Source organism: Sciurus carolinensis, chromosome 8, assembly GCF_902686445.1.
Source record: "Sciurus carolinensis chromosome 8, mSciCar1.2, whole genome shotgun sequence".
Lineage (NCBI taxonomy): Eukaryota > Metazoa > Chordata > Mammalia > Rodentia > Sciuridae > Sciurus > Sciurus carolinensis.
Genome location: NC_062220.1, coordinates 15,956,037 through 15,982,354, shown reverse-complemented (window position 1 = coordinate 15,982,354; position 26,318 = coordinate 15,956,037). Strand labels below are relative to the sequence as shown.

The following is a 26,318-nucleotide window of genomic DNA, read 5'->3' as shown; positions in this document are numbered from 1 at the left end:
ATATTAAATTTTATAGTCAGATATCTATCTCCCAAATAATATGCCAATGTATTTAGTTACCAGTTCCTCGGTCCGTAGACACCTAGCCTGTTTCCACTTTTGGTTCTTATGAATAATGCTTATTAACATTTGTATATAAGCTTTTGTGTGGAGGTATGTTTTAATTATCTTGTATATAACTAGAAGTGAACTTACTGGGGTCTTATGGTAACTATGTTTATTTTTTTTAAGGAAAGAACCACCGAAGTTTTTTCCCACATAACTGAAACCGAACTGTTTCACATTGCTACAGCAATGTGTAAGAGTTCCGATTTCTCCACATCCTCACCAGCACTTATTTTTCATTTTTAAAATGAAAAAAAAAAAGTGGTTTCTCATTCTCTTGACACACATTTCCTTATTAACTAGTAGTGTTAAATGTCTTTCCATGTACTTATTAGGTACTTACTCTATTAAGTATAACATACTTACATTAATAGTATGTTATTAATTTATTAATATAAATTTATTAATTTATTATTATAACTTATTCCAGGAGTTTCCAGAGAGGTCTTTTGTGCTGTGAACTTTCTAAGGCCTTGTATGTCTGAAAGTTTCATCTTCTCTTCCTCACTATTTTAAATAATGTTTTAGCTGGATGTAATTGTTTTTTCCTTTGTCACTTAGAAATATAGCTTAATTGCATTTTTTTGTCTCCAGTGTCTCTGTTGGGGAAACTAGTGCCAATCTAATTCTTATTCTTTTGTCTTTGATGTTCTTAAATTTCACTTTAATGTGTCGAAGTTTAGGTTTTTTTCTTGTCTATTCCTTTGGTTTCTCCATGAAACCTTTGAAGTGGAGTCCTTTTTGTCTTGAATTTTTAAACTTTCTCACTTATGATTTTTTTAAAATGCTCTTTTCCTACATTCATTTTCTCTTTCCAGAACTAATATATTGATACTACTATTCTCTATATTTTTTATGTTTGTTTTTTCTTCTTGAGATTGGTTCTCACTAAGTTGCTGAGGGTCTTGCTAAGTTACTGGGATTACAGACATGTGCCACCATGCCCAGTTCCTTAGTATTTTCTATCTCATTATTTCCCAATACTTTCTGAGGAAATTCCCTCAACACATTTAAATTATAATTAATTTTTTAGCAATACAGCCATTCTTGTTTATATCCACTCTATTGAGTTTGGTCAGCTACCCTTTCTGTCATACCTGTTAGCACAAAAAGACCGGGTAGGATGCAGACCTCATGAATCATCTCAGCTGCTTATTCAGGAATGAAGTTCCACACAGGAACAGGGGATACCAGGATGAAATGGATCGGTGGACCCACTTTCCTGGTGGAAAATGAGCCACTGAACAAGGAAAGGGACTGAGTTTAGATAGGTTATTTTGAGGGGTGGTCTAGTGAGCATATCAGTTTGGGCACTCAGGAAACAGGTTTGTGAGAATTTTAAAATTTGTTTTTACTGCGCAATATTTTTACTTGGAAAAGAATGGAGGGTCTGGGGTCAGCATCAGTGTTTATCTCCTTCCCTTCAGGGTCCCATTGTACTGTCACTGGGAAAGAAGGCACTGGGAAAGCTATCAGTGTATGGCTTCCTTTTTCACTCCCTTTTCTCAGGCCCCACTGTTTGGGTTTTTTTCATTTTCCATATCTGATAATGTCTGTTGTTTTCCTTTGGTCCTATATAACTGCCTGCTCCTTGTTATTATCCTCTTATCTCTCTGAAGATTTTATGTGCTTATTTTAGAGTCTTAATCTGTCTTGTTCCATTATGGTTTGTCTAGTAGAGTTTGTTCAGCTTATTGTCTCTTATTGTGATTATACTCTTAAAATATCTGATTATTTTAACCTGTATGCTTGTTTTTCCCTGCGTTTATCAGTTTTCTTAACTGCTGATGTCTCTTGCAAAGGGGCAGGGTAGAGGTCCGGGCCTCAGTTATGCTTGAGCAAGTGGGTTGGGAGCACCAGTGTTTTTTTCCAAAGCAGAGTCCTAGGCACCAAAATCACACCTTGAATCAAACTGTGGATCTGAATCTGCAGTTTATTGTTTTCTACTAACTTGATCACAGTGGTGTGTTTCTGTGTGTGGTTGGTGATTTTTTAGTTATCTGTCGCTGAACCATGGAACTTCAGCTATGGGCAGCCTTTGACAACTGATTCTAAAATATGTTCCTTTAAAGAGTTTGCTTCTTCCAGGCTCCTAGGGACATTACCAATGCAAGACATCTTCAAACTCAGTTTTCAGCTCAGAATTTCAGGGCCACACAGTCAGAATGAATTTCAGCCACAAATGCACATGAGTGATTAGTGCTGAGGGTTAAGAATGTTTGGAGGGTTCCCCTCCTACCACCTAGCGTAGGTTGTGATTGAGACAGAAAAATCTCTTCTTAGCAAGGTCAGGGATAATCATTTTTTTTTTTCATTCCCAGTAGGAGGTCACTCTTGGGAACCCTGCCTTATGCCAGAGTCTAGAATCTGATCTCTCACCCTGCTGGTGGGATTTCTTTCCTTTTGACTGCTTGAGGCAAATTGCAATGCATAATCCAGATCCCCAGGGACCAGCATGTGCCCTCAGTGAATGCTGACGGAGTGGTCTCCTGCCCATTCCTCCTCCACCTGATCCAAAGGAGTCCTGGCTCCTTTTCTTACTTGTCAGCTCTGTCATGCTTTGAAAAATGTTTTCATTTGTTCATTTAAGTTTCAGTTAACACTTTAAGGCGTTCTATATTGACAGAGATTTCTCTGCACATCTAATTGTCCATAATGTCAAAAACAAACATCCCATATGTATTTCGTATAAAGATAGTCATTAATATAAGAATATAATAAATATTCAGTAATTCCATATTTATCTTCACACAGCCTGTTTCATAAAACAGACTGTCATGTGTAACCATCAGGTATCCTAATGTAAGAACAGGTCTTTAAGTGATGTTGACCAATATTATATTGTGTACAAGTACAAATATGAAACAGCAAACCCCATTATTATGTACAACTATAATGCACCAATAAAAAATGTGGGGGAAAAAAAGAACAGAGCTTTCTTAAGGAAGAGAGATTAACCATGGTAACTTAATTAACTAAATGACTTTCTGTGTCAGTTTCACCAGAGACCCCAAAGGCTGAGAACAAAACAGTAGGTGCCGAGTTCTACATTCTAAAGGGAGGAGGCGCTAGACCACCTGCACCCACGCTCAGAGGCCGCGCAGCAGGCCGCTAGCTCTGTTGGGAAGGATCGCTGGGCACCCACCTCCAGGCTGTCGGAGTGGGAGAGGATTCCTCTGGAAGCGGTTGTCTGGGTCCTGGACATCCAAGCAGGAGAGGGACGGGGGTGCTTTCTCTTCGCCTCACGCCCCCTGAGGGGGTCCTTCAGGAGGACCGTGTGGACAGGGAGGCACGTCTCCTGGAGTGCGAGGAGCCTGGGGACTGGGAGTCTCAGGACGAACTGTAGGTTCCTGGGGAGGCAGAGCGGCTGCCTGTGGACTGGGCTGTGCTCCCGAGTCCCTGCAGGCCCCATGTGGTCCTCCAGAAGGAAGGCCTGTTCGGCCATTTTAAGAAGCTATCTGACTAAAGGGAACGTGCTCAGAGGGACGGGATGGCCTCCGTGGAGGAGAGGACTGTGGAAACTAAAGCACGGGGGCAGGAACCCCGGGGTCCAGCCAGAGAGGGCCTGGCCCCCAGGGGACGAGCTCTAAGAGATGGAGAAGTCTCAGGAACCCAGGAGAAAGCTCTACAGCAGAGGCAACAACACCGAAGATCCGCCACTCCCAGAGGACACCCCAGGGTCAAGGGAGACCTGTCCTCCGCGTCCTTCCCCTGCTTCCCTGGGAACAGGCCTAGAGCCTCAGCCAGCGCGTGGGGAGGAACGGAAACCACGCTGGCTGTGATCCTTCCTCCACAGAACTCCCGGCTGGAGGAGGAGAGACGTTTCACATTAAATGACATTTGAAGTGTTCATTTGACACTGGATGGGACTTGCTGATACCTAGAAAAAGAGACCTATTTTTAAAGTAATGATAAGACTAAAAATCACAGATCTCGTTTTAACCTGCGTGTTACCGAAAAGAGACTGGAGAAGCTGTGGATGTCACCCAGGCCAAGGAAAGAAGGTCTGATGACAGCTGATTTGCAGGCGCCCTGGTGAGAATCCCCGTGTGTGCTCTCTGTACCTGAGCTTGCTGATGCCAGGCTGCACCTGAGAGGGCAGCAGTCAGCCTGGCTGGCCTCCGGCCCTCACGCCCATGACTCAGCCCGCGGCAGCCTGAACTGGCACTCAGCGGGAAAAGTTCCATCAAATAAAGTTTGGCGTTTTAATGTTATGCTGACTGGATTTTTATAGAACCAAAGAAGACTGTCCTGACGGTTTCTGGGAAAACTGTGTGAACCACCTCGATTTCCTGCAGGAAAGGAAGAAGTCACCCACCCGGTTGGCCGTGGTGGGAAGAGACAGCTTGTCTCCACTTGCTTCTAGCAGGTCCAGTTTGCTTGTTAATAGTCACCTTTTCTCTGAGTACCATGATGTTCTGCAATTGATATGCTTCAGGATGTTATCAGTGGAGTTGATTTGATTAAAAGTAAGACCTTTGAATAGCAGAAGCTACTACATAATGGGAAGTGGCCGGGAAATTCTCCTGCATCAGACTGTCCAAGGTAAACAGTAATCACCTAGTCTTTCAGAAAAGAGAGAGCATTGCTCATTCGCTGGCCTTTCCTTTGATGACAAGAGGCTATCAGGAGCGTGCTGTTGTGTGGCTTTTGCAACCCGCCTTCATTCCCACATCCTCTTAGGTTTCTCTCCTTATTGCAGGGACTAGAACTATAGAGTTTACATTTCATGGGCTGGGGCTGGGGCTCAGTGGTAGAGCGCTTGCCTCGCATGTGTGAGGCACCACATAAACAATAAATAAACAAGTAAATAAATAAAGATATTGTGTCCATCTACAATTAAAAAAAAAAAAAAAAAGACATTTCACAAACTCCCTTGCCTTCAAGGTTCTGGATGTGAGTTCTTGCTGCCAGCATATTCACACGGGTCTCATGGGTGGGAGGACAAAGTGGTATTCTTGTAACTTTGGCAGTACCTAGGGAATGTGGAGGCTGTGGTAGACTCAAAAGTTCCGCAGTAGTCTGCAAATGATCTGTCAGCCCCCTATCTCAGAACACTGGGCCGCTGAGATCAATTACTGGGTTTCTTGCATTGCTGATCTGGGTGACACCAACAACCAAATTCCTGGGCTTTCAACTACCGTGTGGCTGTAAACCGGTCCTAACTCCCAGCTCCCACAGCCCTTTGATAGTGTCCTAGGCATCTAAATGCCCTGCACTGGATTCCTTCCTGCTTGAAAGACCTACAGTGGGTTCTCATTTTCTTAAGGAACCCTGACTGACATAGCTGCTTTACTGACATTTGGAAAGAACTGAACATACTTATTGGGTCTCTTTAAGTTGAAAGTGATTTTTTTTTTGTAGCTGTGAGACATTAACTACCATTTTGAAAGAAACTCATGTTATGAAGAGAGAAGTTTGAAAATGGATGTTTAGAGATGTTTATCACTATGTGATTTGTTGCCCCAAATAATGTATTAAACAAGGATTTCTCAAAATACTAACATTGAAATACATTGTTTTCAATAAAATGAACAATGATCTTTCTTTAATGAGAGACATTAGGACTTTTTTTAATGTTAATAAATGGAATATTTTCAAAATATTGTTTCTTTAAAAATATTCTTCATTTCTATTTCGTGCATGCTTTATAATACATGCACTATATTGGTTTGCAGTACATGTATATGATATTAAAATAAACACAGAGACCTATAGGGAGACACCGTATTTTTACTGATGTGGGTACACAGTCAAAACGTCTCAATATCTCTGCCCTAGATCCCCACGTACAGTTCCACAGTCGATGGAACGTGTGTCTTTACGTGACACGTGCTTGTCTGCACCCTCTTCCACTCGTCCTGACCACCTCTCCCCCAAATTCCCTGTCCCCCATTCCTAGATGCATGGTCAGACAGCCAGTTACTGCTGTCACTGCACAGAGGAGGAACTGGGCCATAGGAGGTCCGTTCCCCCAGTCTGACTGGGTTTGGGGAACTGTGGTCCCAGAACTCCACATGGACCCTCCCAGGGCTGGAAGCACAGCAGAAACCCACCTCACAACGGCTGGAGAGGGAGGGAGGGTCTCTCTCGTCAAAAACATGGGCCTTGCCCCACCCAGCATTTGCATGCACATCCTTTGACACTGTTCAAATGTCACCCTGTCAATTAAGACCCCCCTGAACACCTTACACAGGTCAACTTTATCTTTCTCTATAGCACAAACACCGCTTGCCATGCTTTCTGTTTCACTTGTGTATCTGATGGTTAACATTCTCCTGGGTCTGGAATGGAAGCTGGGGGAGTAGAGGTGGCCGCACCCACTCGCTGGCTTTTGTTTCTGGCCTGGTTCATAGCGGGGTTCAGTATTTGCTTTCCCCTCGCCCTGACGCCAAGACACAGGGTCGTCATCTAGGCTACGTCAATCAGAAACACCCACCAAGAGCACGACACGACTCTTAGGGAATGACTGAAGTCCATTCTGGCCTCAGTGGAAGCATACATGGGGTGAGTCTATCTGTTTCATTCTACTATCTTTCCATCTCCCACCCCTCCATCCCCATTTTCCTCTATACCATACAAAGTTCCTTCATTCTTCTCTTCCCTCCCCTCACCGCCACCCCCCTCGTTATGAATCATCATCCACTTATCAGAGAAAACATTCAGCCTTTGGTGTTTTGGGCTTGGCCTATTTCCCTTAGCATGATATTTTCCAACTTCATCCATTTACCAGCAAGTGCCATAATTTTATACTTCTTTATGGCTGAGTAATATTCCATTGTGTATATATACCACAGTTTCTTTAGAGGATAAGAATTTTTTAGCAGTTCATTAAACAGGAATTCCAGAATTACTTATCATCCCTTACCATAGCAGTTATTGAAAACATACTCCCAATACATTGTCTTATTTCTCAGGGCTGGCAGATTTTGAGCTGCTGCATATTAGAAAAATGCTTAAATTTTTGTTAAGAGAATAACTGATAGCAGTCTCCCTGATCCCTCCTGCATGTTTTCCTTTTAAAATCAGGTACTCCTGAACTAGAGGTTGACAAAAGTGACTGGGAGAGATTAATTTGTGCTCATTAAGTCATACTAGATTCCTCTGATTCTGGAAATGTCAGATTATATCAAAGATGACCACAGCTAGAACCGGTAGACCTCGAGAGAGATCGAGGACAGAGGAGCTGTTAGGGTGGGAGGGAAGTCCCGAGTCTAAGCAGTTGGATCCTGGCTCTTATGTAAAACAGTGGAGCTGAGACATAGGTAATCTAGTTGTACTGGGAGAGAGTCCAGGGGAAATAACAAGGATAAATGATGAGTCACATCAAAGATGAACCAGGGCCAGCAATTATGGAACTGAGAAATATATTGAATCAGAAGTCTGGAAGTCATGAGTACAAACTAAAGATGAATCTACACTCCAAAGATATGCAGGAGTTTGTTGTTGTTTGGATTGTTTTCTGGTACCAGGAATTGAATCCAGGGGTGCTTAACCACTGGGCCACATCCCCATCCCTGTTTATTTTCCACTAGAGACAGGGTCTCGCTAAGTTGTTTAGGACCTTGCCAAGTTGCTCAACTTGACTTTGAACTTGCTATCCTCCTGCCTCAGTTTGCCAAGTCACTGGGATAACAGGCATGAACCCCCTTGCTCAGAGTAATGCAGGAGATTCTAAAAGCAATTTAAAATAAGCCTGTAATCCCAGCAGTTTGGGAGGCTGAGGCAGGAGGATAACAAGTTCAAAGCCAGCCTCAGCAACTTGGCAAGGCTCTAAGCAATTTAGCGAGACCCTAATTAAAAATAAAAGGGACAGAGCTGTGGTCAGTGGTTAAGTGCCCCTGGGTTCAATCCCTGGTCCTAAAAAATAAACAAACTGGGCATGGTGGTGCAAACCTGTAATCTCAGTGACTAGGAGGCTGAGGCAGGAGGATCACAAGGGTAAGGCCAGCCTCCACAAGTTAGTGAGACCCTGCTTCAAAAAATAAAAAGAGCTGGGAATGTAGCTCAGTGGTAAAGCATGCCTGGGTTTAATCCCCAGTACCAAAAACAAAACAGAACTTTTAAAGTCAAGGGCAGAAATGGGTGTGAAATCAGATTGGGGAATAATTTGGAAGGTAGTATGGCCAGTTGCTGTGAGCAAGATTATTTTCAAAGATAGGACCTATTCTTTGAGATATCTGTGAATAATTCACATCTTGACAAGGAGGGTAAAGGGGAAATCAGAATATTATGGTTCCCGAAGTCAACCATTGCTCCTGTGACACCAGTTCTTAACTCCGACTATATATCATAAATAAAAACCAAATCATAACTGTCCCCTTCCCCAGGCATGGGTCAGAATCTCGGGGGGTTAGTTCCAGACTCAGTGTTCTTCTGTTCGTTGTGGCGCTGCGGCCTCAGCGTGCTCGGAAGCTGCTCCTCCACCGAGCTGCATCCCCAGCCCTTTTTAGGTGTCTTGAATTTCGAGCCAGGGTTTGGCTGCCTCCCGAGTGCCCACGGCTCTGCCCCCTGGTGTTTCTGTTCCCGGCGTGACTCTAATTGTCAGCGGGAGGCGAGCCCTGCTGGGCCTGAGCCCGCGGAGTCCCGGGTTGTCATGAGAGCCAGCAGAGACCCCAGGAGAGAGCTCCCATGTGGTGACGGGGTAGGAGCTTCTGGAAGCCTGGGAACACCTTGACCCTGGTCGCCTCTACGTGTCTAGCTCTTCAGAAAGAGGGCCAGGCCCTTCCTGAAATCCGATCCTGTCCCAGGTTGGTTGGCTGCCAGTCTTTTGCACCAATGTATAAAGAATTTGGTCAGAGGAACTACCTTCACTTGACAAGAAAAGCAGGAAAGCATTCTCCCGTCGTTTACCTCAACGATGGAGCCATGTCACTGTCTACAGAGGCACCAGGGTGCAATGAGCAGGAAGTCCAGCTTTGGGTGACAATCCTGGCCTCTCCTCCTGGCTCCACAGGGCCTCGAGCTGTGCCCCCTGGATGGTTCCCATTAAACCTGATGGGGGTTCCCCTCTCCTCCAAACAAAACCCCACAGTCATGATCTTAAAAAGCCTCAATGACTTTATTGTGAAAAATAACTTTTTTGTTTGAAATGTACATCACCTTGGATGACTCAACACCACCTGACAGAACTAGGTTTTAAAAGATGGCAGCGGGTGGTGGGGAGATAGCCCAGTCGGGAGAGTGCTTGCCTTGTAAGCACAAGGCCCTGGGTTTGATCCCCAGCACCCAAAAGAAAAAAAAAGGTGGCAGGGAAATTCTTTCTTTTTCTTTTCAGAGAGAGATGCCAGGGATTGAACCCAGGGGCACTTCACCACTGAGCTACACCCCCAGCCCCTTTTTCTTTACTTCTCTTTGGTGAAGCTGGGGATTGAACCCAGGGTTTTGGGCATGTGAGGCAAGCACTCCACCAACTGAGCTATCTCCCCAGCCCCATCCCCAGCCCTATTTATATTTTTACTTTGGGAAGGTCTCACTAGGTTGCTGAAACTGCTTCCATCCTCCTGCCTTAGCCTCCCTGGCCACTGGATCACAGGTGTGTGCCAGGACACCTAGCTGTGACACTTTTTAATTGTTGGGTTTTTCCCTCAGGTCACTTCTTACACTAAGTGAGGGTTTGTTTTTGTTCTTTTCCTTTCTGACACCAACCGATTCTCCAAATCTCCAGACACTAACTGGGTGTCCTACAATCCAATTCATTCTGAAACCAACCAGCCAGCATGAGCATCAGACGTCACAGGTCTAAGGGCTTGGTCTCCCACGACTGCCCTGGCTCACAAGACCTGGTCCAGTCCCCAGGACTGTAGGTTAACCACAAATTTTTTCTGTAAGTAAACACAAATTTGATAATTTTTGTTTGATACAGGTTTGACAATTTCTTAGGACTCACAGAACTCAGGAAAGTGATTTACTTACTATTACTAGTTTATTATAAAGGTTACAACTCAGGAACAGCAGCCAAATGGAGGAAATGCCCACGGCAAGACCTGGGGAGGTGGGCTGTGTGGCTTCCATGCCCTCTCTGGGGACCCTATCCTCCTGCCCCCTCAATGTGTTCACTAGCCCAGGAGCTCTCCAAATCGAGTTTAGAGTTTTTATTTTGTGGAGTGTCACATAGACATGATTAAGTCACTGGTCATAGTTGATTAAGTGGATGCCCCTCTCTATTCCCTAGAGGTTGTAAAGCGGGGCCGAAGGCTCCAAGCTTCTAATCAAGGTTTAGTCTTTCTGATGACAAGATCCCATCCTGAAGCTATTTAGGTTCCCACTGAGAATCACATTTAAACAAAATATTCTCCTTTTGCCCTTCTCATCCAGGAAATTCCAAGGATTTTAGGAGTTCTGTGCCAGGAGCCAGGGACAAAGACCATCTATTTCTTATACTACACCAACAATGCATGAGGTTGCAGCAGCTTCACATCTTGGCCAACATTGTTCATTTTCATGTTTTTTTAAATAGTAGCTTGTGGCAGAGAAATCTTACACAGATGAATGCCACAATATTCAAGTGCTTGACGTTGTAAATAAGGTTTTAAAAAATTCCTTTGAAAATCAACGTTTTTTTTTTAATAGATATTACAAATTACAAAACAAAAACAACCAATGGTCTTAGAAAGTTTATGTGAGCCAAGCACAGTGGGGCATGCCTGTAATCCCAGGGACTCAGGAGGTCAAAGCAGGAGGATTGCAAATTTGAGGCCAGCCTCTAGGAGAGGTAGGGAAACAAGGTCAAGAAGATGAAAGAAATTTGGGTCCCTGGGTGACATTTTAGAGCAGAGCTGCACTACTAACCTGGAATGACCACTTGTGGACCATCAGAGAAGAGGGAAGGAATATTTTACATTATTTAAGTCACTGTATTTGATGTTTCTTTGTTACAGCAGATTAACCTTTTATTTTTGAAGTACTAGGGACTGAATCCAGCAGTGCTCTACCACTGAGCTCATCTCATCCTTTTCAATTTTTTTTTTTTTATTTTGAAACAGGGTAGGTTTCCCAGCTGGTCTCAAACTTTTAATCCTCCTGCCTCAGTCTCCCAAGTCACTGGGATTACAGGCATGTACCACAACGCCCAGCATGCCTGTCCTAAAGTATACACTTGTTGGTTTCTACTAGTTATTTAACTATAAAATTACCACCAAATTGAGATGTTTTGGGGCTGAGGAGAGTGCTTGCCTTGCAAACACAAAGCCCTGGGTTCCATCCCTAGCACCGAAAAAAAAAAAAAAAAAGACAAATTGAGATGTTTTGTTACCATATTTGCATCATATATAAAGGGATCATCTAGTAAGTAGGCTTTGTGTTTGACTTGCTTCACACACAGTACTGATTTTGAGATTTTGAGAAAACTGATTCAACAGTTTTCCCTTTTTGTTGCCGAGTAGTAGTGCACTGCATGGATATGCCACATTTTATTTGTTCCTGTTGATGGACATTTTGACCAGTTTATTTCTATTATTTGTACATACAGGATGCCCCCCAAATGTGATGTGATTTCTTTTATATTCATGCTCATTGTCAAGTGGTTAAGCAGTCCCTAAGCAACAGCTCAATGCCTAACACTGATGCAGTTGTTGTGTTGGGTTGCCAAGCTTTGTCAGTAAGGAGTAAATGGGCCGGTACAGTGGTACCTGCCTGTAATGCAAGCAATTTGGGAAGCAGAGGCAGGCGAATCAACGTTTGAGGCCAGCCTCAGCAACTTAGAGAGACCCTGTCGCAAAATAAAAAATAAAAAGGGCTGGGGATGTAGCTCAGTGATAAAGTTCCCCCGAGTTAAATCTCCAGTACCTCTCTTCCCACAAAAAAAGAGGAGGGTGACTGCACTGGATTCAAATGATTTATTTACACAGACAGCAAAAGCAAGGTGAGTATGGTGTCTGCTCCCTATGTGCCTAGTCTATGACCAAAAGCTCCACCCTTGTTCCCAATGCCAATCCAATAATGAGGACACGCTTTTGAGAAAAAGGAAAAAGATTTATTGCTTTGCTAGCAAAGGAGAAACGCAGGGCACTCCTGTCTCAAAGGCTGTGATTCTGCCCATCAGTAGGAACAGGGGGGTTTTTAAAGAGGTGTCTCAAAGGCTACACTCCAGTATTTTGTTGGAGTTGTAATCCACTTGTTAATTTGGAGATAGTCATTTCTGAGATGATCTGGTGCCATCCCCAAAGTCTGGAGTACTTCGTTCCTATGGTGGGTGTGTACTCAAGGACAGATAAATCTGCCCAAAATGGGGAAGAAAGGTGATCCCTTTTCCCCTGAGATTAGGGAGTGGGAGAGATTTGGGAGGAGCAGGGAGAGAGGAAGAGAAAGAAACGTCCTCTTAAAAACATATTGCGGGCTGGGGATAATAGCTCAGTTGGTAGAGTGCTTGTCTTGCAAACACAAGGCCCTGAGTTCAACCCCCAGCACTGCCAAAAAAAAAATAAATAATAATAATATGTTGCAGTGGCAGAGCAGCAAGGGCTACATTCAAAGCATAAAGTAGGCCACTGTTTGAAGTCCACAAGAAGACGCTAATTGATGGAAGACCCTCAGTGCATGGAAATATACTAAGGGTGGGGAACATCCAAACTGGGAAACAAACTTCTGAAAACTGTTTAAGATGTTGTGCTTTAATATCCCTTAATTCTGCCAGTAACTACCTGAGGGTACGGAAGAGCACAGACTTGGAGACTGGGTTTTGACAGGAGCTCACATGTTAAATAAATACAAATGAGTGTACTGTTCATATTTCTTTGAGGAGATTCTCTTCCCAAAGGCACGGCAGGATGACCAAAGCAACTTCTTTTCCCAGGAGGTAGACGCACTGACCATTTTATCTTCCTCTTATCTTAGCCGGTTCTCGCTTCCTTCTTCACAAACCAGTCGTCTGTGCGCCAAGTGTCTTGTTGGCATGCTGTACTTTTAAAGTCTTGGTTAGTAGCATGTAGAAGGAAAGCTAGAACATTCTAAAAACGGGTTTCGTTTTTGACAAAAAAGTGTGACTTTCCTAAATGGCATCCACCATGGAGGCGAAGGGTGGCTGCGTTGGGACGGCGGGCGAGCTGAGGCCAGCCGTCAGTGTTCCATCTGAGCTCAAGGTTCTGCTCAACAGCGAATGTCACGGCGCCAGGAGGGCTACCAGGTGCCCTGCCTGAAGGCGCCTCAGCGGCCACGGCTGTCCTTCCAGAACTGGCCTGAAGGCACAGGCTCGATCAGGCCCAGGGCTCCTGCGGTGACGTCTCCCCGCAGGATGAAGGCGACAGACGACCTCAGGATGAGGTAAGTAAGGGGAAACGGAGGCCAGAGCAGCGGAGGTGTCGTGTTGACCCTGCTCCACGCCGTCCGAGGGCCGCAGGCAGGGTCCACCCGCTGGATGCGAGGGTAGGTCAAACCCCGAGGGCAGGCGGGCCTCGGCGCCAGCGGAGTTTCAGGCGCGGCGTGGAAGGAGCTGCGGGAGGGCAGGCGCTGGGAGTCCCGAAGCAGAGGGGGACCGGGAACGGAGAGCGACGGCGGAGACGTGAGCAGGGCCGACTAGGGCGACGTCCAGCACGTCGACTCAGGAAACCCAACGCCGTCCGCGGGGCAGTGGAGAGCCACTGAGAAATTTTAACGGAAGGCTCACGTCGCTGAGGCTAAAGTGGTCCAAACTATACAGTTAAGGGCGGCGCCCGAAAACAAACTAACTCCCAAATATCCCTAATTGCCAAGAAATCAACTACAAAGTTCCCGCAGTCCCATGTTTATCGCTGAGCTACCAATTCAAAACACATGGTATACCTTTCCCACAGGCTCCCAGTTCGGCGGAAATGAACTCAGCGTTTCAACCGGAAGCAGAAGCTGACCGCTGAGGACGCCGCCTAACGGCCGGCTGAGCAAAACCAAGCCAGAAAAAAAAAAAAAAAACCACCACGCCGGAAGGGGCCTGGCTGCTTCCTGTAAGAGCGCCACCGAGGAAAGCCTCAGAAGGGCGGGTCTCAAGGATCAGTTTGCGCAGAACGCTCAGATCCGCAACGTCGCACGTCCGCTTTTGCGCAGGCGCGGGGCCAGTGCTTTTGCGAACGCGAACGCAAACGTGTGCGCGCGCGCCCGCTCAGCGTCCGGCTCAACGGGTGCTGTATCGAGGGTAAATCCTTTGGAGCTGTAACCAGATTTTTGTTTTCTAAACTACAACTCCCAGCATGCCTCGTCCCTCATATTGTTACTAGGTGTGGCTTCTCAGGATAGGGTAATGAGAAACTTAAGTGATGATGACGTACCAAGGAGGAAAAAAATTGAACATGTTGTTTGAGCGCCTCGTTTGTAGAAGCCCCAGTGGCCTAATGGATAAGGCATTGGCCTCCTAAGCCAGGGATTGTGGGTTCGAGTCCCATCTGGGGTGGTTGTTCTTTTTTGTTGTTGTTTGTTTGTTTTTTAAGGATGCTTTTTTTTCTATTTTGAACAATTGTGCTAAGTATGCCACTTTCATTTTACTTTTTGGAAAAATGGGAATAGTGTATGTGTAGTTTTACTAGCGAATGGGCTACAGTTGTAATGAGGCTATTTCACCTCTTTCCTCTGAGCCGTAGTAAATTCCTTAAAGCTCTGGGCAGGTCTCAATAGGTTTAATTTTTTACCCCTTCTGGAACTCGTTAAAAAATATCTTCAAAGACTGTTGCATATCAAATCCTCATCCACTCCTGCCTGATCCACTTCTGAGATTCGGCCGTCGGTCAACTAACGACGTCTTCAGTAGTCAGCCCAGAAAGGATCTTTTCCCTCGCTTGGCCTTTCGCAGGGTTTCTGGAGGAACCGGTACCCAGTTGCACTCCGCGGTCGCTCGCTCTTCTCTTGATTCGTTAGGGCGCCGCTCGGTGTTCGATTAATATGGCTCCGCAGAACAGGGAAGTGAGACCTTTCACGCTGGGCCGTCGGCACGGGGAGCAGCAGTCAGAGTCCGACCGTACCACTAGGCGTCTTGCCGGGGGTGGGTGAGGGAGAGGGCGTCAGCAGAGGCCACCTCTGCAAAGAACGGGAAAATGGCGGCCTTAGGGTCCCCGGCGCGCACTTTGCGAGGCCTTCTGCGGGAGTTGCGCTACCTCAGCGTGGCCACCGGGCGGCCCTATCGCGACACCGCGGCCTATCGGTACCTTGTGAAGGCTTTCCGTGCACACCGGGTACGGACACCATGTCCCGGGAGCACCGCGTCTCGGGAAGAAAAGGCGGGCCTGGGCGGGTGTGCGGAGCACCGGGCCTCAGGGCCTGCGTGCGTGCGGCCGCCGCAGCCCGGGACTGCGCCCTCCGCAGGGGTGGGGCCGGGCCGGAGGAGTTCATTGGCTGCTTCTGGTGCTTGTGGGGGAGGGAAGTCCGAAGGAGGGGAGCGGGGGACAGGCCGACCCCGCCTGCTCGAGGCTTGGCGAAGGGGTAGTGTCACCACACTTAGGGGCGCAGCATCTGCCCCGCGCTCCTCACCCTTCCCAGGCAGACATACCGTGAGAAGCAGATTTTGAGGCATGAAGGAGAACCAGTGAGGCGGGGATGCTGGGAGCTTCTTGAAGGGTCGGAGCTGGGTTTTACCTTTGTGCCATCCCCGCACCGCTTGGGAGAACGGTGCCCTGTGGAACGGTGCTGCAGGGAGGTCGTACTGACAGTTACAGCCTGGCTTGCTGCGAGACCAGATGCTTTCATTAACGCTTCTGTGGCCAGTAAGTGTCAACATACAGCCCCCTTAGCGAGTGGAAGCGAGTGGAAGACTTGTCAACCCGGAGCACCAGAGGCTCAGGGACTTTTACTTGAGCAAGAATCAGTAAAACAACTAGAATTTAGAAAAGAATCCTCCGATTGCTGCGTTTGGAGTTATGGGTCTGACTTGGAAAGAAGTTGCAACCAATCTCAGAAGCAGAACATTGTAGAGTCGTTTGTGCTTCAGGGAAGGAAGCCTGTTGTCCTTGAGCAATGTGGGAAGGAGAATTATCATTTTAACTGTTGAATTTCTGAGCTATGAAATTTAGAATACAAAATCTTAGAATTAAATTTAACCTAATTCTTAAAAGGTCACAATGTTAGGCACTGGTGCTAGGAACTTGGGCCAAATACCAAGAATAAGATGCACATGAATCCTGTATTTTAAGCTTATAGTCCACCTTAGGAACCATACAATGAAACACTTCCAAGTATAAGGGTGTAGGCAATTGGGGCTTTGGTATAAAGAAAGGGTAGTTAAGAGAAGGCTTTCAGGAGCACATTAAGTAAATGGGGGTCAGGGAGAGAGAGGGTCCAAGTAAAGAAACTTTGAAAGCGAAGAAGTCTAGAACTGACATTGAGAATGACTGAAACTTAAGAGTGCAGTAGGTGAAGTGGAGGAAGATGAGGTAGATGGTAGGTAGGAATTTAAACTGTATTATAGGTGTATCTGGGTTTGGAGGTACAAACCTGTAATCCCAGCTACTCAGGTGGATGAGGCAGGAGGATCAAAAGTTTGAGGCCAGCCTGGGCAATTTAGTGAGATGCTCTTCCAAAATAAAAGGAAAAGGATTGGGGATGTAAGTTGGTGGTGGAGTGCACCTGGGTTCAATCCCTGCTACTGCAAAATAAACAAGCTAATTTTATTGTATAATGGGAGGACATTCTAAGAGTTTTAAGAGGCGACATGATTATAGTTGTACCTTATGGAGGTAACATTACTGCTCTTGAATGAAGTTTGGCAGGAGCTCTGAAATTGTGCTAAAAGATACTTGAAATTCATGCCTAAAATTCTAGGGCTGGAGATGTAGTTCAGTGGTATAGTGTTTGCCTAGTATGCCTGAGGCCCTAGCTTCAATACCCAACAACATGCAAAAAAAAAAAAAAAAGTTTAGGTGTAGCAGTGTACACCTGTAATCCTAGCAACTCAGGAGGCTGAGGCAGGAAAATTCTAAGTTTGAGGCCAACATCATCCCTATCTTAAAATAAAACATAAGGGTTGAAGATACAGCTGAGTGGTAAAACACCTTTGGTTTCAATCCCCAAGACCAAAAAAAAATCCCACAAATGTTCATTTTGATTAGCGTAACTAATGACTGCTATTTGCACACATGTGATAGCACATATTCTAGTTTTCAGATTCTAAGCCTATTCAGAGAAATGGCATTATGTAGAAAGTGGTGCCCAGGGACCAATCCACACATCCCCATGTATGTACACATCCCCTCTGTTCCTGCCCCATTCTTATAACCTTAGAACACAAAAAATATTTAAGCAGAGAACAGAATACTATGTTTCATTGAGACTTTGAAATGGATATGGAGTTTTCAGCTTTCAGTACCAAGGATTTAAACACCAGGAGCACCACTAAGCCACATCCCCAGCGCTCCCCTCCCCCCGCCTTTAAAAATTTTTTTGAAACATGGTTTTTCTTGCTAAATTGCTAAGGCCTTGCTAAATTGCTGAGGCTGGCTTTAAATTTGCAATCCTCTTGCCAAAGCCTCCTGAATCCCTGGGATTACAGATAGCCTCGCCACTCTCAGGAAATATCCAGCCTCTTAAAAGTCTTTAGAACCCAGATTTTTCAGATGGATAAATTGTAAGAGCCAAGTTTTTTTGTTTTGTTTTGTATTGAATATTGAACCCAGAAGGGCTTTACATACTGAGCCACATCTCCAAAAGAGCAGAGACCTTGTACCACTGAGCCATATCCCCAGCCCCTGGGATTACAGATGTGCACCATCATTGTGCTTGGCTTAAACAGGCTTTCTCTAGAGAGTAAATTCCACACATAGAAACGTGCATATACGTAAACCTATGTAGTGGTGCAGCCTGTAATTCCAGCAATTTGGGAGGTTGAGGTAGGAGGATCACAAATTCAAAATTAGCCTTAGCAATTTAGTGGGACCCTGTCTCAAGATAAAAAATAAAGGCTGAGGTGTAGCAGTGGTAAAGTACCCCTGGGTTCAATCCCCAGTGCCAAAAAAAAAAACAAAAGAAAGAAGAAGAAAACTTGTTTATTAGACCTTTCTCTGTATACTTTTATCTGTAGCAGGGTGTTAACCTTGACCTTTCTGCTTCTCTAGGTCACCAGTGAGAAGTTGTGCAGAGCCCAACATGAGCTTCATTTCCAAGCTGCCACCTATCTCTGCCTCTTGCGCAGCATCCGAGAACATGTGGCCCTTCATCAGGAATTTCATGGCAGGGGTGAGCGCTCAGTGGAGGAGTCTGCTGGTTTGGTGGGTCTCCAGTTGCCCCATCAGCCTGGAGGGAAGGGCTGGGAGCCGTGAACATGGAACAATTCCTTGGATGCTATCTTCATATGATGATTTAATCATTTCTACCAATATGTATTTATCATTAAATTTTTCTTAAAGTGTAGGGTTTTTCTCTGCAATTTTATTGACTGAATAAGGGAATAAACTGGAGGTTTCATCTTTACTGTCAGTGAATTTATTGAACTTCTTATATAGGCACTACCACCTTCTTGATCTACCTTTAAAAGTTGTTTTTTTTTTTTTTTTTTTAATTTTCAAATAATACAAGGCTCTGGGCATGATGGTGCACACATGTAATCCCAATTACTTGGGAGACTGAGACAGGAGGATTCAAAGTTCAAAGCCAGTCTCAGTAACTTAGTGAGGCCCTAAACAGCTTAGTGACACCCTGTCTCAAAAAAAAAAAAAAAAAAAAAAAAAAAAAAAAAAAATTGGGCTAGGGATGTGGCTCAGTGGTTAAGCACCCCTGGTTTCAATCCCTGGTGCCAAAAGAAAGAAAAAAAAAAGTTGGGGGGACAGGGGATGTAGCTCAGTGGTAGAGCATTTGCCTAGCATGCATGAGACCCTGAGTTTGGTTCCCAGTACCACTAAAAGAAAAAAAAAAAAAAAAAGCAAGCTAAAAGTAACATAAGCTTATTGTTTTAATGAATTCAAATAAAAGCCCATTTTTCCCCCTTGTCCTTCTCTCTCAATTCCCATTACCAGATGGTGACCACTACTTAGCAGTTTGATGTGCACCTTCCCACATATTTCCAATGCATATACATACAAAATTATATAGACATTATTAAAAAGTACACAAATATGATGTGTTAAGGTCCTGGCAGGAAACAGATGATACACTCAAATAGGGTTATTGAGAGTTAAAGGGATATGAGCTGAACCAAGTAATGACAAATTGAGGTAGGTGTAGTGTCACATGCCTGTAATCCCAGTGATTTGGGAGGCTGAGGCAGGGTGATTTCAAGTTTGAGGTCAGCCTAGGCAATAAAGAATTGGGGATGTAGGTCAGTACAAAAAAGTAAGGTAAGTGGTGAATTTTTTAGGGACTGGCAGCAGTGGGAGCTATTACCTCCCTAAGCCTGAAAGTACTGGTCCTTAGGTAGAGGAACACAGTCACAGATCAAGAGCAGCCCAAGGGGGCTAGGGAGATAGCTCAGTTGGTAGAGTGCTTGCCTTGTAAGCACAAGGCCCTGGGTTCAATCCCCAACACCACAAAAAAAAAAAAAAAAAAAAAAAAAGAGCAGCCCAAGGGATGAAGCCCAGGCAATGGAGTGAGCATGTTAACATTTATACCTCCTAATCACCTCAAATTGCTCTTCCCCTTGATCCATTTGGGTGAATAGTTCTACCACATATTTGGCTAATCAAGTAAAAACTTGGGCTTCATTTGTTATTCTTCTCTTACTTTCTACATTGAATCACCCAGCAATTCTGCTTCTATAATAGCTCCAATCACCTCCTCTTCTCTCTTCACTGTCTCTCCTGTAATTCAGACACCGATAATCTTTTGGCTGAACTATTAAAATGGTCCCTTTTTTTGAATACTTAATTCCTCAATTAAAATTATTATTCTGAACTGGGCACAATGGCACATGCCTGTAATCCCAGCGCTGAGGCAGGAGGATCACAAATTCAAAGGCAGCCTTAGCAATGGCCAGGCCCTGAGCAACTCAGTGAGACCCTGTCTCTAAGTAAAATACAAAATAGGACTGGGGATTTGGCTCAGTGGTTGAGGGTCCGTGAATTCCATCCCTGGTACACCCCTCAAGGCTGGGGATATAGAGTAGGGGTAAAGTGTCCCTGCGTTTTATTCCCAGTACCACCAGAAAAACAAAACCACAAAAACTTGTTTTAATCCTGGGGATCAAACCCAGGGTGTTTTACCACAGGGTTCCATGACCATTTTTTTTTTTTTAATTTTGAGACGGTCTTGGTAAATTGCTGAGGCTCACCTTGAGCTTGGTATTCTCCTGTCTCAGTTTCATGAGTTGGTGGGATTATAGGCTTGAGCCACCGTGCCTGGATCCTTTCTATTTTATTTATTAATATTATTTTTCTTGCTACCAGGGATTAAACCCAGAGAGGCTAAACCACTGAGCCATATCCCCACCCCTCCATTTTTTTTAATTGTAGATGAACACAATACCTTTATTTATTTATTTTTTTAATGTGGTGCTAAGGCTCAAACCCAGTACCTCACATGTGTTAGGCAAGTGCTCTACCCCTGAGCTATGACCCTAGCCCTCCCCACCCCTTTATTTTGAGATAGGGCCTTGCTGAGTTGCTGAGGCTGGCTTTGAACTTGCATTCCTCCTTCCTTAGCCTCCTGAGCTGCTGGGATTATAGACATGCGACACTGATCCGGCACTGGTTCTTTATTTGTGCCCCTTTTATGGCATATGTGAGTTTTTTCTGGTAAAAGAAGACACGGCATAATCTTTTTAAGACTAAGGATCATGTCTCATTCATTTTTGTAGTCTCCAGAGTAACTTCAACCCACATCGCATATATTAAATCAGTGTTTTTGAATACATTGCTCAGTTCTACTCAGTTTAAGAGTACAATTTAAACATCAGAACTGATCAAAGCATTTCAAAATACTCTTTCTGCTGGGCATGGTAAGACACAGGAGGCTGAGACGCAAGAGGATCCTAAGTTCAAAGCCAGCCTCAGCAACTGAAGCCCTAAGCAATTTACTGAGACTCTCTCTCAAAAAATAAAAAGGGATGGCGATGGGGATGTGGCTTAGTGGTTTTGCGCCCCTGGGTTCAATCCTTGCTAACAAACAAAAAACTCCTTCCTTTTCCTAAGAGAGTAATATTAACATAATAGTATTAAGAGGTCACACATTTATTCAAATGGCTGGATCAAAGAAACACAAATGTTTAACATACTTTTTGTTACCTACCTCATGTCATGGGTATAGATTTGTTATTAATATTATCTGAAGGTATGTTATTTGGGTGAAAAGTGAAGAGAACAAAAGGATTAGAATATGATGATTTTTTTTCATAAATTTTTTTAGTTGTTGATGGACCTTTATTTTAATTTATTTATATGCGGTGCTAAGGATCCAACCCAGTGCCTTACACATGCCAGGCAAGCTTTCTACCACTGAGCCATAATACCAGCCCTATGAAGATGTTTTGGTTTCCTTTGTTGTTATGATACTGTACATACAATAAATTACATTTAAAAAAAGAGACGAGGCATAATTGCCTAATTTTAAGAAATATGTATAATGGGGTCTGAACTGGGCATGGTGGCACATGCCAGTAACACCAGCTACTTGGGAGGTTGCAGCAGGACTGCAAGTTTTCAGCACACACATATCAAATGTTATGGGTTAATTTCCTCAGGCCATTTCTGTCCAGATAGTATAATAAAACTGCTTTTCTTTCCCCTGCTGTTTTTGCTGTGTGGTGATTGAACCCAGGGCATACCTGTAATCATAGCTACATAGACAGCTGAGGCTGGAGTATCACCTATTTGATGCCAGCCTGGGCAACTTGATGAGACCCTGTCTCAAAAAATAGAAAAAGACAGGGGATACCCAGTGGCAAAGCACCCCTGGGTTCAATCCCTAGTATGGGGCAGGGAGCAAATAGCTCAACTCAGTGTTAGAACTGATTTTGAAACACAGATTATATTAGCAGTGAACTTTCTATACTGGCAGGGTCTCTGGACTAGGGAAGCCTGAGATTTTGGCAGGATAGTGCCTTCCACTAGTTTTGCACGTGATACATGCTTTATTATATTCCTTTACTTTGCTGTTTCTTTTCCTTCCCCACTGGAATGTCAATTGCTCCCTCACTGGATACTCCCATTAGCACTTAAACATGCTGAAGGCTCTTCCTTTTATGTTGTCTTTATCTCAAATGTTTTATTAAAATTTTAAAATTTATTGTTTTGGTAGTATAGGGGATTGAATCCAGTGGGGCTTTACCACTGAGCTACATACCCAGTCATTTATCTTAAGACAGGATCTCACTGATGTGCCCAAACTTGTAGGGAATTGGGAATCCACCTGCCTCAGCCTCTGGAGTAGCTGCGATTATAGGACTGACACTGAGTTTGGCTTATTTTAACTGCTTTTTCACCTATTACCACCTTTTCTTGTTCCTCGTCACAAACAATGTGTTCAGTGGATGCTTTGCCACCGAGTCACATCCCTACTTCTTGTTATTTTTTATTTTGAGACACTAAGTGGCTTAGGGTCTCATTAAGTTGCTGAGGCTGGCCTTCTTAGTGATCCTTCTGCCTCAGCCTCCTGCACTGCTGAGATTATCGGTTTGCACCATTATGGCTGGCCAATGACTACATTTTTTTGATGGGGTGGCTGGGTACTGGGGATTGAACCCAGGGGTACTCATCCACTAAGCTACATCCCCAGCCCTTTTTATTTTTCAGACAGGGTCTTGCTAAGTTGTTTAGGGCCTTGCTAAATAGCTAAGGCTGGCCTCAAACTTATAATCATCTGGCCTCAGTCTCTCAAGTTGCTGGGATTATAGGTGTGCACCACTGTGCCAGCTCATTGGCTACATTTTTACAACTTAACAAGTCATACCAAGGTATAATTTACATATTTACATATACCCATGTTAAATCATTGAATTTGACACATGAATGCACCTGTGTGATAACCACCCCAATAAAGCTATATAAAATAAAATACAAAAAGGGCTGGGGATGTGGCTCAATGCATGAGTGCCCTGTGTTCAATTCCTGGTACCAAAAAAAAAAAAAAAAACCTTCTCAAATTGAAGTTTTGGAGACTTTTTTTTTTTTTTTTTGTACCAGGGATTGAACCCAGGGTTGCTTAACCAACTCAGCCACATCCCCAACCCTTTTTTATATTTTATTTAGAGATGGGGTCTGCTAAGTTACTGAGGGCCTCACTAAGTTGCTGAGGCTGGCCTTGAACTTGAGATCCTCCTGCCTCAGCCTCCTGAGCTGCTGGGATTATAGGAGTGTGCCACTGCGCCCAGCTCATGGAGTCTTACAAAAAAAATACAAATAAATTCACATCCATGTATATGATAGTAAGTAAAATTGCAGCAAATCAAAAGCAAAAAGAATTCAATTTTTAGGTAGCCAACTACATTCAAGGAGCGATAGACTGAATTGATTTCTCAGGAGCAGTGGAAAGAAAAAGGTCAGATGTGTCAAATAAAAATAATTTTTGACCTAGAATTCTATGATATTGTATAATTATATTCTGATAAAATATCCACCTAGAATTAAGGCAAAAAACAAATCTTTTCAGATGAAAACAGATGGACAATTTTCCCAATAGCAGACCAACACAAAAGCAAACTCTAAAGCAGGGCAAGCAAACTTCTGTAAGACCCAGAGACTACATATTTCAGTCTTGCAGAACCTACAGTATAGTATCTCACAACCACACAGCTGCTGTTGGGCAAAAGCAACTATAGATAATTTGTAAATAAATGAGTCTGGCAGTATTCCAAAGAAACTTTAGGCAGTGGGCTGGATTTAGCCTGGACTATAATTTGTTGACGCTTGTCCTAAAGGATAAACTTCAAACAAAAGGAAATAATCTCAGAGGGAAAGGCAAAGATTTCAGAGGAAACAAAGAGCAAAGTAAGTGCTAAATAATGAATACTGGTTATATGAAACTTCGTGTTAAGAAACATAGTACTAAAACACCTGGCTGGGTAGAGTGGCATATTTCCGTAATCCCAGTAACTCATGAGGCTGAGGCAGGAGGATCATGAATTTAAGGCCAGTCTCAGCAACTAAGCAATGTAGTGAGACCCTGTCTCAAAATAAAAAATGAGCTAAATGATGATTTAGCTCAGTGGTAAAGTACCCCTGGTTTCATTCCTAGTACCAAAAAATAAGAACTAAAACACTTGTATTCAGGAGCTTTGGATATAGCTTAGTGGCAGAGAGCGTGTTCAATGTGCTCAAGTCCCTGGATTCAATCAAAATAATAAATCTAAATAATAAACAACAAAACACTTGGTAACAATAGCATATAAACTGTGAAGAATGTAAATGGAATGTGTATGTGCTCTAGCTTCCTTGTATGTATACATATATATATATATATTTTTTTTTTTTTTTTTTTTTTTTTTTTTTTTGTAGTTGGACAGCATGCCTTTATTTTTATGTGGTGCTAAGGATCAAACCCAGTGCCTCACACATGCCAGGCAAGCACTCTGCCACTGAGCTACAGCCCCAGCCCTCCTTGTATTCTTTCTGTTAAGTATAACAAGATTGAATTAGACTTGGATACCTATGTTATAACTTCCAGGATAACCACTAAAAGAATAAAGGTAAAAATGATAAACCAATAGAGAAGAAAAAAAAATAGAATGATTAAAAAGCAATCAAAAAGGAAAGAAAATTAATACAATGAGACAAATGATAAAAATAATAATAAGCTTTTCTTCTTTTCTTGTACTGGGGATTTATTTAACCCAGGGGCACTCAACCACCAAACCACATCCCTAGCCCTTTGTATATTTTATTAGAGACAAATTCTCACCGAGTTGCTCAGGACCTTGCTAAGTTCTGAGGCTGGCTTTGAATTCTCGATCTTCCTGCCTCAGTCTCCCTAGTCACTGGGATTACTGCTGTGAACCATCATGCCTGGCTCATCCCTAGCCCTTTTTATTTCTTCTTTTGACACAGGGCCTCACTAAATTGCTGAGGCTGGTCTGGAACTTGCAATTCTCCTGTCTCAGCCTTCAGAGTTGCTGGGATTATAGGCATGTGCAAACTAACTTTAAACCCAAGCATATGAGTAATACATGAATATAAATGATTAAATGCTTCAGTTTGCTTCAATTAAAAGTGTGTGGGCTGGGGATGGAGCTCAGTGGTAGTAACATGCACAATGCCTTGGATTCTATTCCTAGCAAAAATACAAACAGTAAATACCAAACTATTTAAAAAAACCCAGCTATGCTGTTTATACTAAATACATCCAAAATGTAGGCCAAAAAGATTAATGTAATCAGGAAGGTAGAAAATTAAAAAAAGATAACTAAAATCTCTTCACTGATACATAATTATTCAAGTTGGGCAAGGTGGCCCAAGCCTTTAATCCCAGCTACTCTGGAGGGGGAAGCAAGAGGATCCCAAGTTCAAGGCTAGCCTGGGCCAAAAAATTAAATAAAAAGAGCCAGATGTATTAGTACAAAGACTGGGCAGGCCTCACCATCTTAGCAAGGTCCTCTGCAACTCAGTGAGACCGTTTAAAAAGAAAAAAATAAAAAGGGCTGGGGACGTAGCTCAGTGGTAGAGTGCTCCTGGGTGCAAGTCCCCGTATAGCAAAATAAAACAATTATTCTACATTTTATTTTTTGGTACTGGGGATTGAATGCAGAGGTACTTTACCACTGAGCTAGTGAGACAGGGTTTCACTAAATTGATGAGGCTGCCCTCAAACTTCCTTTAACCTCTCGTCACTGGGGTTACAAGTGTGCACCACCATGGCGGGTTCAACATTTTAGTGTACTTTCTTACGTTTATGTTTATATATAATAGTGCATCCCTCTAGGACATACTAATTTGTACATTTTTCTACTATTGTAGATCAGTTTTCGAAGGATAATGACATTTCTAGAATTTGGACTAGTTAAGAATTTGTGGTTTTCTAACTCATGGGAGGGAAACTTTTTGTTAATTATTAAAGATGACTCTTGAAATTTTTATTGGCCTATTATACAATTAAAGGGGTCTTGGAACTGTGCTTGCTATTTCGTTTTAATTTTTTTTTGTCGGTAATGCATTAGCCAGGATTAATTATACGTCTCAAGGCAATGCTCATACACCTATAGTGAAACAATATTAACGTCTCAAAGAATTTTGTCAAAGGTTTAAAAAACACCAGGCAAAAGGTTTGGTTTGGGTATTTTGCATTGGTTCATTTTGTCCTCAGACCAAAACTGCAAGAGTTGTGTGGTTATCTTCACTCGCCATCCAACATTAAGAAATCATTTGCTGAGCCCTGCGTGGTGACGCATGCCTGTAATCCCTACG

The 26,318-nt window shown here is 43.6% G+C and overlaps 1 protein-coding gene and 1 non-coding gene across 2 annotated transcripts; both read left to right on the top strand.

Annotated features, from left to right (window-relative positions):
* Nucleotides 1–14,391: 14,391 nt before the first annotated feature.
* Trnar-ccu (transfer RNA arginine (anticodon CCU)) lies at nt 14,392–14,464 on the top strand. Its single transcript has one exon. It is a non-coding gene; the product is annotated as a tRNA-Arg (tRNA).
* Nucleotides 14,465–15,006: 542 nt separating this feature from the next.
* Fmc1 (formation of mitochondrial complex V assembly factor 1 homolog) lies at nt 15,007–18,466 on the top strand. The gene is made up of 2 exons (XM_047562864.1): nt 15,007–15,239; nt 18,111–18,466. Exons 1-2 carry the CDS (start codon nt 15,102–15,104, stop codon nt 18,312–18,314), a joined length of 342 nt encoding a protein of 113 aa, XP_047418820.1. The 5' UTR covers nt 15,007–15,101; the 3' UTR covers nt 18,315–18,466.
* The last annotated feature ends 7,852 nt before the right edge of the window (nt 18,467–26,318 follow it).

Excerpts from the sequence above, each read along its gene's own strand:
- Fmc1 (XM_047562864.1), top strand. The coding sequence starts at position 15,102 with ATGGCGGCCTTAGGGTCCCCGGCGCGCACTTTGCGAGGCCTTCTGCGG. Across the intron at positions 15,240-18,110 it reads AGGCTTTCCGTGCACACCGG|GTCACCAGTGAGAAGTTGTG; the intron begins GTACGGACACCA and ends CTGCTTCTCTAG.